A 17883-nucleotide genomic window follows, 5' to 3' on the forward strand; every position below is an offset into this window, starting at 1 on the left:
CAGCTATTGCGCTGGTGGATAACAGAGCTCTCCGAAAACGTGGAAGCACTTTTGCAAATATCTGATATTTTGATAAATTAAGTAGATATTTGAGCATTAAACGGCTACATTCTCGGCTGAAAATATCTTAAAATGTTATTTTGTGACCCAGAAAGGGTAGTCTGGGGAAAAGGAGGATCGCATTTGTCGGCCACGGTTGTCGGAGCCTGTGCGTACTTGTAAGCGCGGCAATGGCGGAGGAGCGGGGCTAAAAAACTTATTACTTTTTCTGGGTCACAAAATAAACTTTTAAGATATTTTCAGGTGAGAATGTAGCTGTGTAAACTATTTCATACTATTTCACGTGATTCAGTTTATTTTGAAAAGTCTGATCAGTATCTTGAGCTTTATTGTGAAAGGTTTATGTGGAAAATAAACAAGCGGACACGTGATGGTTTTACCGTCGTTGTCGCTAATGACAACGCATAAAAACAGGCGCTTGTCCGTTAGTGTGGTTGTATTAAATATAAGAGAAAGAGAGAACTTTAAGAAATTAATATAGCCACTACAGTGACCATCAAAACGATGAAAAAATATTGCTGTAAACAGTTTATTTTGCAACACCACGAAACAAACGATAGCGTAAAATGAAACGATAAGACGTTTTTATATTGTCATCCGATATATATCGTTATATGAACAGCCCTACCTCAGAGATGTTTTTACTGGCAGACTTCAGCGGAAAGCCAGTATTATCATCTCACAACAGACTGCAGTCTGAGGAGTATGTCAGCTGTAGATTCCTTTGAGTGATTTATAGTAAATATTGGTGACAAAACTTGGGTTTGAAGGCCTGATTTACTCCGTGAATCATACATTTAATTTATCACTATCTATAGTCAAAAGTTTCAAAAAAGCCTTCATGTAACAGACAGTTTTTTGAAAAAGACAAACTCAAAAAGAATACAGTCCAGTTATGTCTTTATTATCTTTGGCTAGATCAAAGATGAAAGCTAGATCACTCTGACTTGAAAATCTGTAACTTATCACTCCTTGTCAAAATATTCCCCTCTGAACTGCAGTGGGTTCTATCTGAGAGGATGTCGCCATTTGTCCACTGCATGAACTACATCTCCTTGGATGATGTCCACATATAATATCCAAGCACAGCATGCACACAAACCTCTCCAGTTGTCCAGATACCAAACATAATATGAAGATTACTTGGGGTCGGAACACCCTACCCTGTCTTAATTCTATGGCTTTTAGTTTACTTGTATTGCTATGTATCACTTTTATTTTATTTATCTCTTTAGTTTCAAATAGTTGTACAGCACTTTGTTTGAAAGCGCTTTATAAATAAAGTTATTATTATTATTATTATTATTACATGCTTTTGAATAGGTGGGGCAGTATTTGAAAACTAAAATATGCCGGTTTGTACACATACACGAGAGACACAAGAGTTCTTCCTTACTGATGTTTACTGTGCTTCTCTTAACGTACACAGGTACACCGTAGAACTGGTGAATACAAATGTACAAGAAAATTATATTTCAGCATTAAAACATATTACAATATAAAATTCACAAAATATAAACAAACATACCACTTTGGCCTGCAAGTAGACAAACCGGTGTAATTGGAACTTAGGGCTTATTTCTTCTTTCTTAGCTTGACTTTTACACGGCTAGACCGTCACCATGCGCAGCTTCTCTGACCTTACTTCCTAAAACAGGAAGTGACCTCTGCCCTTACCTTATACTTACAGAATTAACTGGTTACTTTCCATGTATCAAATTAACTGTACACCAATCCAGTAGGCAAAAAAGGAAAATGTTAACATGCTCAACACAAAAATAAAACATACAAAATAAAATGCGTTAGTTACATTATCATTACAAGAGCTCCGCCTAGTGGTCAAATAATAACATTTCACCAACTGTTACATAAAATAAAGTGTCTTGTAGTGCTACTTTAGTTCATTTCTTTCTTTATGTGGAGGAGGATGGTCTCCTCTCTAGGTGCTGAAGTCAGCAGTGCGCTAGATGGCACCACCAGAGGCCTGAAGAGATAAAAGAAGTGGCAACACAAAAGGATGTTTTGACAAAGAGACGAGAGCAGAGCAAAGGAAGAATCTGGCCTAAAAGGTAAAGCAAGCACTGAATACAGCTGTAAACATATCTGTCAACTGTTTATTTCTTGAAAATGCAGAGCAATATGCTTTGTTTAGTTAAGCATTAGTTAAATGTGTTAAACAGTCAAATAAAAGTTCACTGTATTTACACTGCATGCATACGATTAGTGAGAAATAGTGAAGAAAGTAGGCTTTTAAATGACTTTAATAAACCTCATGTTCTGTTTTTATTAGGGCTGTAAAATGATTAAAATTTTTAATCAGATTAATCACAGCCTAAAAATTAATTAATCATGATTAATCGCAACTCGAAATATGACCAAAATGTGTGCAAACATACGGACAGATAGCGGATTTTTACACACTTGTTAGTGTTATTTAATGCTAAGACCACGCTGAGTGGCCTGCGTTCACTCAGCGTGGTCTGACGTAGGCTGGGTGTTGTGCTGGAAGCGAATTAATCACAGCCTAAAAATTGATTAATCGCAACTCGAAATATATGTGTATATGTGTATATATGTGTAAAAATCGGGACAGATAGTGGTTTTTAACACACTTGTTTGTTTTATTTATTATTAATTGTGAGTACAAGCAGTACAAGCAGAACAGGGCTTCAAATAATTGTGAGGGATTTTTACTGAATGTTTTCCACCCGTTTAAATCTAGCACATTGTTTTATCCATATACATCTTCAAGTTCACAGAACATAGGCCTAATTCAACAAGCAAAATAGAAAAAATCTCCAATCATCCTTTTGGGTAAGGTAGATTAGTGCAAAAAAATATGAACAACAGTGAAAAGTATTGTTTAAATCACATTCAACCATAGAACAAGCTCTAAACACACGGTCCTCTGGTCTACTCATCCTTCAGCCAGTTGCTGAGACAAACCAACTTGTCCACGTTCTCTGAGTGCAGAGCAGACCTCTTCTTGTTCACAATGTGCCCTGCTACAGAGAACAGCCTCTCACAGGGCACTGTGGAGGCAGGAGTGGCCAGGTATCTGCGAGCAAGGCGGGCCAGCTGGCTGTGGGCTCCTGCATGAGCTGCCCACCACTGTAAGGGCAGTGCAGGGCTCTGCTCTGTAGCGCTGTATGGCTCTGTCCTGCTGTACCTCCTCCTCTGACTCAGAGTCAGAGTCCATCTGCAGCAGGCTCAGCCTCTTCTTGGCTGGACCTTCTTCTGCAGTGTGTGATCTTCTAGGCGAGTCTTCATGCAGCATGCCTGCCAGTGTGGTCCACACTGCTTCTCTGTCAGTCTTGGGCACACTGCGTAGGTCTTTAAAACGTGGGTCCAGTGCAGTTGCGATCTGGAGCCATGCATAGTTGGTATGTTCCTGGCGGGAAGCAAGGTCTTCCTTAAACTTCTCTTTAAACCTCACCACATATGCAGGGTCCTCATCAGTTACTTCCATGACACGGCGCAGGTGGCAGAAGGCTGGTAGAACTACAGAGCAGGAGACGTAGGCCTCTCCTCCCAGCAGTTCAGTCACATATCTGCAGTGGAATACACACACACACACACACACACACACACACACACACACACACACACACACACACACACACAGATAAGACAGCAAATTAAAAAAAGCTTTTTAATACTAGGTAATATTAATAAAATATTTGATTTCATTTATTTTTTAAATAAGACATTTTCATAATAACAAAACTGATTTAAGATGTATGTTTGATACATTTAATCTAAACCTACAATTATGGTCACAATGACAGGCTCACCTGCAGGGCTCTAGAAGTGTCTCCAGTCTCTGGAGTTTGTCCCACTCTGGAGGCGTCAGGAGGACAAGTTTATGCTTTTGTTTATCCAGAGTCGCGGTTACTGCAGTTTGGTTGCGGATCAAGCGCTTCACCATCTCCAGCGTGGAGTTCCAGCGCGTAGGCACGTCCTGGGCCAACGGCTCCTGCTTGCGCCCCAGTGACACCTGCTCTGCGTTCAGCTCTGCTGTGTTTGCTGGGCTGTGCTTAAAATGGCCAACAATTTTGCGGCATTTGGCCAGCGCAGTGACAAAGCCACTGTCTGCGAGACTCACTGTGACAAAGCCACTGTCTGCGAGACTCACTGTGATGCATCTCTGTAGAATGTGCGCGGTACACGGCATGTGATTGAATGGCATGATGCGAGCCGCGGTGATCATATTGCGCGCACTGTCCGTGCCTACTGTTGTCACCTTCTCCTCAATTCTCCACCTGCGAGCAACAGTCTGGAACTGCTCTGCACAAGCCTCCGCAAAGTGCCGCTCTTCCGTTTTCATTATAGTCAGCGCAAAGGATGTCAGACCCCAGGCTTCAGTGATTAAATGCGCATTAACTCCCAGGTAATTGTCATTAGTCAATGATGTCCAGTGGTCTCCTGTCAGAGCCACGCATTCTGTGTGAACTAGAGCCTCTTCTTTTTTCTTTTTCTCCGTTTCATACAGTTCGTGGATTCGAATTGTTATTGTGCTTCTCGCTGGGGGCTTGTAGGACGCGTCCTGAGATGCAACCTTTAAAACATCTGCAAAGCCCTTGTCCTCCACAATGCTTAGCGGTCTACAGTCCTTTGCTATCTATTTGGCTATATTGTCGGTCAGTTTGTCCAAAGAAGACTTACCGAGTGGCCTGCGTTCACTAAGAGTGGTCTGACGCAGGCCGGGTGAAGCTGCTGCCCCGACAAACGCGTGTTTGGCATTAAGGTGGTATTTTAAGGTCGAATTTGAACGGTGAAATTGAAACTCTTTACTACAGTGAGTGCAAATTACAACGCGTTTGTTTATTGTCCCATCTATGTTCTTCTTGTATTTAAATTCCCCATCCAGAAGGCCATCCTGTTCCTGCTTCTCCATTTTCAGTGGCGCGGTAAACAAATCAAGTGGAATTATGGGAGCGACTTATCTGCGTGTTGCGCTAAATAGTTAAATATTCTAACGTAATTAATTCCAAAATTTAATTATCGCAATTAACACGTTAATTTCGACAGCTATAGTTTTTATCCTAAATTAACTCCTAAAATTAATTTTACTAAAACATCACCTTGTTCCATCTTGACTTCTTTTCTTGAACATTTTCACATAGCCAAACTCTCATAATCTATCATTACTCTTCTTCGCTTCTTGTATTTGAAATGACAGTGGAAAAAAGTAGGAATGCTACAATAAGGGAGTAACAAGTCAGGCTTTTACAGGAAAAACAAATACTTATACTGTAAGTACTGCATAATTTCTTGTGTAAATGCTCTGTACTTTTTGAGATGTGGGCTGTATTATGTATCAACCTTCCTTAACTTGCTGGTATTTTGCAGAAAATGAGACCCTTGTTTTGAAGGTTATGTTTGAACAGTGATTGTAAAAAACATCGAGTTAAATTAGACTTGGCTCCATCATTATAAGGTGATGTAACCCAGCAAATTTACATGGTATTTATTTTTTCTTAAAAGTTGGTAAGGGAAAGGCAAGGCTTGCAAAATTTCAAAATCCCTGGTAGCCCTTCGGGCAGGGACTCTTCAGTTTTTGGTAGCCCAAAATAAATTTAAGTAGCCGGAATAAAAAAGAGCAATTTTTTGATTGATGTTTTGTTTCCTGCTTTGTTTCCTTTACAATATTATACATTAAAGTATAATATTGTAAAGGAAACAAAACAATCAAAAAATTGTTGAAACACAAATTACAACATTGTATAAAAATTACAATCATCAACTCAAATACTTGGTTCTAATTGAACAGAAATTTCTATGAACTTATAAGAACTGTTGTCAGTGATTTACAGTTAACAAACAGTCAGGTGAATAATCAACACTGAGACACTTGTGTAGGTTAACGTGCTGCACGGGTGAAAAGCTCAGAGCGAATCACACCGAACTGCAGTATTCGTTTATTTTTATAGGTTACGTCGTCAATATGCAAATATAATCACATTTCCTGTTACGCAGGTCCTGATGCTGTCTGTGTGTGTGTGTGTGTGTGTGTGTGTGTGTGTGTGTGTGTGTGTGTGTGTGTGTGTGTGTGTGTCACAAAGTATGTGTGTTGCAAGTCAATTTCTAAGAATAATATAATGCAAGTCAACTTCTGCGGATATGTATTTCTGTACTGGTCTCTTGTCAGTGTCACAGGGTCAGCTTCCTGTTTCAACAGAAAACTGTGTCTGGTGAAATATGTGTAACATAACTTTTGAAGCATAAGCAAGTAAAACAATAAAAACTCCCTAACAACTGTGTAGAACATGAATCAGTCTGTGTCAGATTCTGAATTTGAAATTTCCACTGAAGTCACGTGGAGGCAAGTGGAACCAAGATCGAGGCCATTTGCTTTTTGAAGTTTGCAAAGACTGCTAAATTTTGCCAGTGGTAGTTCACTCTTTGCAACATAGTGCGCTGTTCTAAACAGATTTTTCAGGTTTATTTTTAGTATGTTATTTGCAATTGGTGTTTGTTCTGGGAAAGATATTGCAGACTGAGCAATAATGCGTTTCTTGCATTTCTCATGGGTTCTAATGGGGGCCTTTCTTAAAATTACTGGTCCCAGTAAGAAAGGCGCTTGTCGACTCAGAAATCGAGGGAAAACCAACAACACACCTGGCAGAACATTATGTTATTTACATGAGTGCACATAAGTGGTCCGCATGTGCGCATTCGCTGTCAAAATAAAAGACGCGCACCAGATAAGAAGTTGCAACGCGCGTTTGTGTCCATATAAAAGTCACTGTTTTTGTCCGCTAGAGTGGGATTTTCACGACACATTCTGCACCACATCACTGTGCGCAGTGGCGTGTCTAGAAATTTTTTGTTGGGGGGGCCAGGTAGGGGCACAGATTTGGAGAAGGGTGGCAGATGTAATTGGCAGATAATGTTTAAAAAAAAATTCTACCAACCGTTAACCATAATTCAATAATCCTGTAAACCTAATAACTGAATGCGCTTTTAACTCTTATTAGAATGAGATTTTAACCACTACGGTGCAAAGTTTTTAGATACTGCGTTGATAAAGTACAAGAGATACAATCAGTGCTTTGTCAGTGTTTACTCAGCAGTCAAGGACAGCAATATTTGCATAGTATTTTTACTGACATATAGTTCACATATGTTTTGGGCAAAAACATTTTTAATATTAAAATATGAACATTTGTAACAAACAATTGACAAATTAGCCAGTTCCAATGTAAAACTTTATCTGCCTGTTAAAAAAAGAAGATAATCTTCTCACAAACTGGTGTTTGATTTTGAAACAGGAAAAAAGTAGAGAAACAACTGAAAAGACTAACATTTGAATAAAACCTGAAAGCAAGTAAATACTTTCTATGCTGGCTTATGGTCAACTTTGGTAATATTGATAAAGAACAACACTGGCTGATGATGAAATACAGTCAGCTGGCATGGTGACACTGCCAGTATTAACCTGCAGGGCTGGACTGGGACAGAAAATCGGGCATTTTGACTAGAGACCGGCCCACCAGGCATTAAAGCCATAAAGCCTTTGAATGAAAACAAATGCTGTTGTGACAGTGATGTACAGTCTTGTTGGTATATGTATGATTTCTATACATTTTACGTCAAATAAAAACTTTGGTTGTAAGATTTAGAGTTACCAGCTGTCAGCTGCTTAGAAAAGGATCCTGGTGTTATTTGTCTCTCAGAAACAGTTCATAACTTCCCTTCAACTCATTCATGTGAACTAAAAGGTAAACCTGTTTCTCCATCACCTGTTCAGCTCTGATGATTCAGTAAGGACATCTCCTGGTTTCATCTTCATGTTTCCCTCTCATCACATAACCAAACCGATATCATGACCAGCAGCTTTACAGCTGTGGCTCCAGCAAACATCAGCTGATACTAGAAATTAATATTAAATAAATTCTTACAACAGCTGATCAAGCTTAAACGTGCTGCTGTTGTTTAGAGCGACATCTGCTGGTTTCCTCTTTCTGGCGCAAAGTGGGCGATAAATAAACAAGAGAGAAAAGCCGATCAGCTGATCATTGATCAGTTTAATGATTGAAGTAGCAACAGGGGAGGCAGGGGGAGAGAATGAGAGAAGAAGAGGCAGCTGTGCAGCATAACGACAGAATAACTCCTTTGTGTCTTTTTTTCATTATAGCTAAAGTCCGGGACAAACTGCGTCTCTTCTCAGCTCAATACGAAACGTGTAATATTTTCTCTGAATGAGGGACCATTCCATTTTTTAAGGAGCCGTTGGCAACTCTACTAACTAAACTTATGAATAAAATAAAGTTCACTATCAGTAACATCATAGCACCCACCCAGCTGTATAAAAACTCCGTCAAGCTGGCTAGAACGCAGCACGAGTTATTGCAACTGACGGTAAAAAGTCAGCACAACGAAAATAAACTCCACCTAAACTTGGTTTATATCTGACCCAGATAGACTGCAGGTCATAACTTCTTACCTGAAGTTCAGTTCACCTGACACTCGGACTGGCGGCTGCCTCGGGGCTCTCCTCCTGCCTCCCCTTCCCTCATCCACCTGCTGGCCTCTGTGGAAGCTCCGTCATAGCCACCACCAAACAACTGAGTTATTTTTACACATCGACCTGCATCTGGCCAATCCACCTCCTCTCATTGTTCATGCCATTACAAAAAAAAAATAAAAAATAAGTCACCAGGCATATGCCCGGTATGCCCGATGGCCAGTCCAGCTATGTTAACCTGCAACCAAATCTGCAGCTCCATACAGCAATGTTACGACTTAGATTATATCTTATAACTCATAACTCTTATGTTAGCTGCCCTCAGTAGCCTACTGTCTGAAATATTCGATGGCTGCAATAATTCTTTAAGTGTTATTTTTTCCTTGGTATTCTAATTTCACCGAAGTTTACTAAACTCAACAAACTTAATATTACTTACCGGGACATTTATTCTGTCCTCATTTTCTTTCACCGAAAAATTGTTTCCTGCTGTGCCGTCTTTCGTGCTTGGCTCTCCTACCTTTGCTAACGTGATGTAGCGCAGAAGCCAATGCTGCATTCACTTACACTCAGATATCTCAGCTTCACCGTGAAAACATAATCGGACATTTGATATTTGATTGAATTTTATTGTTTTGCCTTTGGGGTGGCACCTGGGGTGGCCAGTCTGGTTGGGGGGTGGCCTGTGCCCCCCCAGGCCACCCCGCTGGACACGCCACTGACTGTGCGTTCATCATTTGTTTGAAGCCAGCTCACCTCCTGCAACCTCTTTTCCGAGAATACGCGCTTCTTTTGTGGTTTGGACTCCTTCTGACATTTCTTTGGAGGTGGAGGAACACCAAAGTAATTACTTAAAGGAGCTTGCTTCTTCGACATCGTTAAGAGTTCTAAACAAATGTCTGTCCTCCTCCTGAAAATCTTATGCACACAAACACGCATTGCAACTTCTTATCTTGTGCGCGTTTTTTATTTTGACAGCGAATGCGCACCTGCGGACCACTTATGTGCAGCCCTGGTTATTTAGCTTGTCATATTGCAGTCACAGAAACCATAAAGCTGCACTTTCTTTTTGCCTTATAGTCTGATTTGTCATAACTTTTCTGTTTTGTGGTCACTTCTTCACCCTGACCTGTCTTATTTGGCTCAGCAGGACTAAAATATATATCCTGCTGCTTTTACACATGCACTCACATAACGCTCAGCGATTCTCTGCACGATCAACCTCTCACATGTTTAAGCTTTCTGCGGGAGATTTCACTTGTCATGTTTGCATAGTAAGCTAATGATTGATAAGACAATGTCGGAGGAATTGGTGCGCAAATTATCGTCACTCACAGATCAGTGCTGTCGCTCTCTATACACAGTTCGCGCGATTGCAAAGTGAAAGCAAAAAACTAGTGCAAATTCAAACGCGATCTCAATATGTCACATATTGACAGTGGCTCACCGATGCCAATGACATAATTACCCAGCTACATTTCTGAAAGAATGCAAAAGCATTGACATATATTTTTCCTTCCTATGATAACCCGACGGGCAGGGCAGAGATAGATTTTGGCAGCCCGACTGGAAAAATCGCTAGCCCCGGGACGTCGGGCTAGCGATTTTGCGAGCCCTTAAAGGAGTCCTTATCACATGCATATCAATGTAATGAATATTAAATAAAGATGTAAAAAGGCAAAAGTAATCCATTTTATAATATGGCCAATGCCATATTGAAAATACAACATATTTTTAGAGTAAGATAGGAAAATATTGTTTGTTTTTCTGCAAAATTACCATGAAATTAGAGAATACTTCAAATTACTTATGCACAACTTAAGTTTACTTACAGTATTATTATTTCCTTGTTCATGTAAAAACATAAACCCTTTATTCTGGTCTGCCTACGTTTAAGTATTTAAGTGCAATTACATTATAATTTTAAATGTAACACATTGGAATTTCATTTAATTACAGGAATTTCCCCCTTAGTTTCGAGCCGTATTATAAAGTGCTATCCATAAAACCCCTAATTACTGTATCAATCTTGTTTATTAACACGGGCTTCCTGCTTCAGTCTCTGTGCATGCTGATGTAAAACGGGGTGTTTGAGTAAGAAAAATGATCACGGCAAAACACAACACAGGTCCTGAGAGAAAGGCAGAAGACCAGTGCTTCAGAAACCAGTTAATCCTAGTATGAGATGTGTTTTAAGTAGTCCAGAGTGTACTGTTGCAGTTATTGTTTCATCCCCAAAGTGTCAGCTGTTAAACTTTAAACTCGATCAATTTGAACACAAAGTTCTTAGAGGGCATTCAGGTGTGACACTCTTACAGAGAGCGCACAGAGATTTTAAAGTGGTTTTATTTATTTATTTTATTTTTGGACAAATTAAAGTGAAATCATTCTCTGTATTGAATAGTCTTTACTACAGTGCTGTAACATATGCCAGATTTGACAGAACATTAAACCAAGCATAACAAACAAAAGTACATATACATGAATTTTCTGCATTTATTTCAGCAATTTATTGGCTTCTTTAGGTTCTATTACTTAAATACAGCTTAACAAACTGCATCTGAAAATTATCTTACCACAGCTCAGAATCTATATCGTAAGGATATCTCAATAAGACAGAGTGTGAACTTCCTGCTAGAGAAGTTTTCTTCACTAAGTTTAAGGACTGACTTAATCTGAGCACAGAATGTAAACAAACAAAGATGCTGGTATTCTGCTTAACTCTTACTCTGCTCTCTGTTGTTCTTCTCCACTTGTGGTTTTTCACTCACAGCTCAGAACCTCTTGTTTCTTCTGATTTGAAGGCACCATGAACAACACAGCAAACCTGACCTCTCATCAAGATTTGTGGCGCAATGTGACGATTGGAAACACCACCTGGGTTTACCGTCCTGCTGTGAACTCTGCTCTTAATGATGCCATTTCAGCAGTGGTTATAATCATAATCATCATCAACATGGTTTCACTTGGATGCACCATGGAGGTGTCTAAGATCAAGGTGACCAAGATCAGCAGTGAATTCAAATGTATATGTGGTTTGTGTATATGCAAAAAAGCATTGTGACAAAGCTTGAAAAAATTGCTAAAAGCTGTGGAAAGTCATTACGCCAGCTGAAATCAGTAAATAGAAAGCAATCCTGCCGCTTAATGCAAACTAATTTCAGCAGTTTCAGTCCCAAGCCTATAAAAAGGTGTCTCATTACCAAGGTGTCACACAAGAAACATCAGATGAAGGGTAAAACCAACAAGATTTCTCAAGACCTTCGCAGCCTTATTGTTCCAAAACATAGTGATGGCATTAGTTACAGATAAATGTCTAAACTAGCGAAGGTTCCAGTGTAGCACTATTGGGGCCATAATTTGGAAGTGGAAAGAACACAATTTCACCATAAAATGGACATGACCAGGTGCTACCAGACAGACGAGAGAAAATAAACATCAGAAGAGCTCAAGTCCAAGAGTCAAGGACAGAAAGACCTGGAATCAGCAGGTACGATTGTTTCAAAGAAAACAATACGTAATGCATTAAAACGCCATAGTCTGTAAGCATGCTCATGAAGCAAGACTCCATTGCTGAACAGAAAGCATTTTGAAACATGTTCAAAGTTTGCTGAACAAAATTTAGACACATCTGTGAAATACCGGGGGAATATAATTTGGTCAGACCAAAACAGAACTCTTTGGATGCCGTAATGCACACCATGTTTGGAGGTCAAAAGGCACTGCACATTACCCTAAAATCACCATACCGACAGTGAAGTTTGAAGGTGGGAACATCATGGAGTGGGGGTATTTTTCAGCATATGGCATTGGCATGCTTCATATAATTGAAGGAAGGATGAATGGAAAAATGTACCGGGACATTGTTGATGAAAATCTGCTGTCATCTACCAGGATGATGACGATAAAACAAGGGTGGACGTCCCAAACACAGATCCAAGGAAACTCTGTTAGTTATGGATATGCCTGGTTTAAATTTCTTTGTGTGGATTGGATGGGTTGTTAGTGACATCTGCCTTTGAAATGATGTCAGTACCACCTTTAGAAATATATTCACTTAGCAAATTGGTAAAGTGTTCAATACTTATTCAATACTGCCTTTGAAATGGCAAGGTGTCACCTGAGTGAGCCGGAATAGGTGGCAAGAGTGAGGCAAGACTATGCTTCTCTGCTCCGACTGCTGCCCCATGACCTGAACCTGGATAAGCATCAGGAAATGGAAGGAAGTAAGGAAGGAAGGAAGGACTGATTATTTTTACTCAAACTGGAATAAAATCTTCAAATATTTACAGATACAGGATTTTGGAATAATACTTATTGCTATGAATACAGAAAACTGAAAGTTTACCTTTTTGAATTGAAATGAACTTTTTAACATTTTGAAGTGTGTTTATATATCCAGTGATATTATTTCTGATCAGTTTTCTACCTTCTTCTGTTTCCAGTATCACCTCATGAAACCTAAGGGGGTGGCTATTGCAGTTGTGTCCCAGTATGTGATCATGCCTCTTACAGCCTTTTGCTTGGCTAAGGTTGGTATTACGTTAAATAAGATTAGAAATAATACTTCATATAAAGTTAGTTCCCCACAAAATCTTTGAAGAGATTCATAATAAAAATAAGAAAACTATACAAACTGACTTAACCAGAAAGAAGATTAATATTAAAATAAATCAATTTAAAAAAAAAAAAAAAGCATTTTCTTTTTCCATGCTGTCGGCATACTTCACAAGAGCTCTCATTTTGGGTAATAAAGATCTTTATGATATAAAGGGGCCTGATTATTCATGATTTTTTTATGTGAGGAAAATCATTTTAAATTCAATTCTGAATTTAACAGGGAACCAATGAAGAGAAGCTAATATGAGGGAAATTTGATTTCTCTTTCCAGTGTCATTTAGTACTCTTGCTCTTCACCCTATAATACATAGTGGCCCAATATAATTGAATTTGTGTTGCTGTACCAGAATATAACTGACACCAGATCAGCACTTGTATCACTGTTAAACCTTGTTACTGGCACCCTGTAAGAGGTTATTGTGATTTTGTGTTACAGGGGTTCCAGTTGAGTGATATAACAGCTGTGAGTGTTCTGGTCTGTGGCTACTGTCCTGGAGGACAGTTCTCCAACACATTGACTCTGGCACTAAAGGGGGACATCAACCTCAGGTACACATGAGAAGTTATATTCTTGTAATACATTTATATAAAAAATGTAATTTGAGGTGATCATAACCCTTGTCTTTCCCTTCAGCATCGTGATGACTTCCTGCTCCATGTTGTTGGCTATGGGTATGATGCCTCTCCTGCTCTACATCTACTGCAAGGGTTTCCCCAGTGTGCGGAACGCTGTCCCGTATGTTCAAATCATCTTATCGTTGGTCTTGACCCTTGTCCCGTGTGGCATCGGCATCCTCATCAACACCTACAGGCCGCAGTATTCAAAGAGGGTCACAAAGGTTTGTGAAGAGAATGAAGGTCAGACAGATCACTAGAACTGATTAACAGTGTTGATTAATCAGTTGGTGCAGGGATGGCAAATAAAGACTTTAATAACTGATATTTGTTATATTGTTTAACAAAAAACAAAAGACAACAGAAAACCTCACCTTCAGCACACTCCAGACATCAGTCTTAACACTTTAATGAAGCTTTGCTGTGCTGTGTTTGTAGTGTGTTTGTGTTTGTGTTTGTGTTTACTTCAACAGAAACAGACATTTGCAATTTATGTGCACACAGCATGTGAGCAACATTTAAAAACCTCTTGAAGATCTCCAGACATCATGCTCTTAGGGAGGTGACGGGTGGTCGCAACTTTTCTTACAGTGGGAGAGGGGCAAGGATGAGCTTGGCTGAAGGTATAGAGATATATGATGTTCTGTTCAATGTTCTTTGTGTAAGAGTGTCTGTGATAGGGTATATAAGATGTAAGGGCGGTGGCCACAATTCAGAGATGATCCTAGTGTTTTGGCTGGGATGTTTCTCTCCATATTGCAATATGTTATTAAACAATTTCAAAACGCTCACCTGGTTTGTTGCAGGTCATTGTTAAAATTTCCATAACAATTTGGCGTTGTCGAGCAGGGTTCCTCATGTTACAGGTATAGCCCTTTAATGAAGGCTGTGGAAGGATGTGTGGGACTGCTCCTGGAGGTGTGTGTCTGAGTGAGGGAGCGAGGAAAACAAGGGGATCACGAGTATCTACGGAAGAAACAGAAAGTAAAGGCATTAAAAAATATAACAACTCCCACAGCAGCCCGAGGTGTGTGCGATGCTCGTTCTGAGTAAATTGTTGGAGCCCACTGTACACGGTGTTTACGCCTTGGAAGAAAATAAAGTTCCGGTGAAGCAGTTTTCCTATGCCTCCTTCTGTCTCTTCAATAGCAAAGTTGACCTGTGCAGTAAGCTTGTTACCGACTACGAGCCAGTCACGGAACCCGAAGTAACAGCCAGAGGTCTTCTTACTACGGTTTGGGGCCATGGACCTGGTGAGGCAACACTAGGGGCTCTTTTCCAGGATTAAACTCTGCAAAGTGCCAAGAGAGAAGGGGAGCAAACTTTATTTTTTCTCAGACAGCAGAGAGAATGGGGGCGCCGGGCGATGCTGAAGGGGACGACAAGGTAATACACTTCAATAACATTAGCAACCCATTTTTGTCAGAATGCCCATGAAGTGGCAAAGTTAATATGGACCGTGCTAATGACAGAAACAATAAGATCTGTAGTGGCAACCCCTTCATCACAGGCATGGAACTAACGTCAATGGCAAGCGTAGCAGCAGCCAATATGACAGGATTTGAAGCTGCATGGCATCTCACCCCGCCACTTTCAACTCACACCAACCCTTTCTTAACCCCAGTAGCAAAGCAGAATGCAGTGTGTAGCGAGTTTAAGCAGTTTTAGTACTCAGATTGTGAAGGCCCTGGAAATATTACATCTACACCACTTACAGTGGGACAGCATGGCACACATGATCACCTTTCTTGGATTATTACATCCCCCTCATGCAGCCAGCCATTCACCACCATGAACTGTACCTGCAATGTCCCTATAAAACCACAGTTTACTGAGAGCAGCCCCGGTTTCACACACGTTGCCCATTGCGGACTGGCAGGCCTGCTGAGGTACTATGGTGATGTCTTCTCCACTGGCCCAAATGACCTTGGTCGCATCAGTGTCGTCCAGCATGACATCTTGACCACACCAGGTTCACCAGTTAAACACTCGCCATGCAGGATGGCAACAAATAGTGGCCAACCAGCAAGTACAGCAGAGCCTAGAGGCTGGGTCAGCTCAGCCTAGCAATAGCAGCTGGGCTGTTCCAATTGTGATGGTGAAAAAGAAAGATCAGAGTCCCCAACTGTGTGTGGTCTATAGACCACTAAATGAGCGAACTCTTAAAGACGCTTGACCCCCGCCACACATCCAGGATACCCTTGACACGCTTTCTACTGCCAAGTACTTCAGTACATGTTACGTTTCGGTGTTGTCAGTGTGTTCTTTTTGGCGTGACTGTTATGTGTTTCCTGTTTTACTTTGAAAGTCTGTGTTATCTTAGTCTTTTCAGTTTACGTTTCCCTGTCTCGTCAGTTCTGAGTTGCCCCAGCTGTGTTTCCCTCTTGTTGTCCATTTTCCTGATTGCTCCCTCTAGGTATTTAAACCCTGTGTTTCAGTGTGTCATGGTCGCGATCTCCCCCGTGTTGTAAATAGTTTGGTGTTTTGTTGTAAATAAATAGTCTGTTGTAAATAGTTGTGAATGGGTTGTTAATACTTTCGTCATGGGATATTTTCGTTTCGGGATTTTGGTGGTGAGCTTTAGTGGGGGGTTTTTGTGTGTGTGTTTTTTTTTTCCCTTTATTTTTACTTTTTTCGTGTTGCACTCCGGTTGCCTAGGCCGGGGTGTAACATATGGGGGCTCGTCCGGGATCGGTGGAGGGTCCGAAGGAGGGACAGCTTCGGCCTTCTGTCTTCGCTGGAGGGTCCGAGGACCGCTTCAGCCTCCGTCTGTCTTCGCTGGAGGATCCGAGGGACCGCTCCAGCCTTCATCCGCCTTCGCTGGAGGATCCGTGGGACCGCCCCAGCCTTTGTCGTCGCTGGAGGGTCCGTGGGACCGCTCCAGCCTTCATCCGCCTTCGCTGGAGGGTCCGTGGGACCGCTCCAGCCTTCATCCGCCTTCGCTGGAGGGTCCGAGGGACCGCTCCAGCCTTCGTCGTCTGCTGAAGGGTCAGTGGGACCGCTCCAGCCTTCATCAGCTTCGTCTGCCTTCGCTGAGGGGAGGGTCCGTGGGACCGCCCCAGCCTTTGTCGTCGCTGGAGGGTCCGTGGGACCGCTCCAGCCTTCATCCGCCTTCGCTGGAGGGTCCGTGGGACCGCTCCAGCCTTCGTCGTCTGCTGGAGGGTCAGTGGGACCGCTCCAGCCTTCATCGGCTTCGTCTGTCTGGATCAAACTTTTCACTTGGTGTTAAATGTTTGATTTTTGGGTGGGGGGAACTGTTACGTTTCGGTGTTGTCAGTGTGTTCTTTTTGGCGTGACTGTTATGTGTTTCCTGTTTTACTTTGAAAGTCTGTGTTATCTTAGTCTTTTCAGTTTACGTTTCCCTGTCTCGTCAGTTCTGAGTTGCCCCAGCTGTGTTTCCCTCTTGTTGTCCATTTTCCTGATTGCTCCCTCTAGGTATTTAAACCCTGTGTTTCAGTGTGTCATGGTCGCGATCTCCCCCGTGTTGTAAATAGTTTGGTGTTTTGTTGTAAATAAATAGTTTGCTGTAAAATAGATTTGTCGATACTTTCGTTTCGGGATTTTGGTGGTGAGCTTTAGTGGGGGGTTTTTGTGTGTGTGTTTTTTTTTTCCCTTTATTTTTACTTTTTTCGTGTTGCACTCCGGTTGCCTAGGCCGGGGTGTAACAGTGCACTAGACCTGACATCAGGATACTGGCAGGTAGAGATGGGCTCCAGAGCCTGAAAAGATAAGATAAGATACCTTTACGGGTACAAAAAGCAGCTGCATTTTGTACCCGTAAGGGATTGTTCTAGTGGAATGTGATGCCTTTTAGGCTATGCAATGCACTGGCCACATTCCAAAGGCTTATGGACAGAGTCCTGGCTGGGCTGCAATGGGAGACGTGTTTAATGTACCTTGATGACATCATTGTCCTGGGTCAGGTTAGCACCCAGATCCTGGATCGGCTCGAGCAAGCGTTCATCATATTGCGTGGAGCCAATCTAAAACTGAAGCCATCTAAATGCTGCCTGTTCCGGGAGCAGGTTGCCTATCTGGGCCAAATCATCTCTGCTGGAGGTATTTCCACAGATTCCCAGAAAATTCAACAAGTGATGGAATGGCCTGCACAGCGGACC

General features: G+C 41.3%; 2 protein-coding genes across 3 annotated transcripts; one reads left to right on the top strand and one right to left on the bottom strand.

The window, feature by feature from the left end:
- Positions 1–1458: 1458 nt before the first annotated feature.
- LOC106676955 (E3 SUMO-protein ligase ZBED1) lies at positions 1459–5026 on the bottom strand. The gene is made up of 2 exons (XM_024805257.2): positions 3855–5026; positions 1459–3611 (listed from the first exon to the last, which is right to left on the bottom strand). Exons 1-2 carry the CDS (start codon positions 4385–4387, stop codon positions 3083–3085), a joined length of 1062 nt encoding a protein of 353 aa, XP_024661025.2. The 5' UTR covers positions 4388–5026; the 3' UTR covers positions 1459–3082.
- On the top strand, positions 1999–14691 carry LOC101481925 (hepatic sodium/bile acid cotransporter). Of its 2 annotated transcripts, none has more exons than XM_014414549.4 (5): positions 1999–2129; positions 11304–11528; positions 12976–13062; positions 13587–13699; positions 13785–14691. In XM_014414549.4, the coding sequence occupies exons 2-5, from the start codon at positions 11340–11342 to the stop codon at positions 14023–14025; spliced, it is 630 nt and encodes a 209-aa protein (XP_014270035.2). In that variant the 5' UTR covers positions 1999–2129; positions 11304–11339; the 3' UTR covers positions 14026–14691. The 2 variants fall into 2 exon arrangements, with proteins under 2 accessions (XP_014270035.2, XP_014270036.2); XM_014414550.4 differs by having other exon boundaries at positions 11335–11528.
- Positions 14692–17883: the final 3192 nt, after the last annotated feature.

Source organism: Maylandia zebra, linkage group LG15, assembly GCF_041146795.1.
Source record: "Maylandia zebra isolate NMK-2024a linkage group LG15, Mzebra_GT3a, whole genome shotgun sequence".
NCBI classification, from domain to species: domain Eukaryota; kingdom Metazoa; phylum Chordata; class Actinopteri; order Cichliformes; family Cichlidae; genus Maylandia; species Maylandia zebra.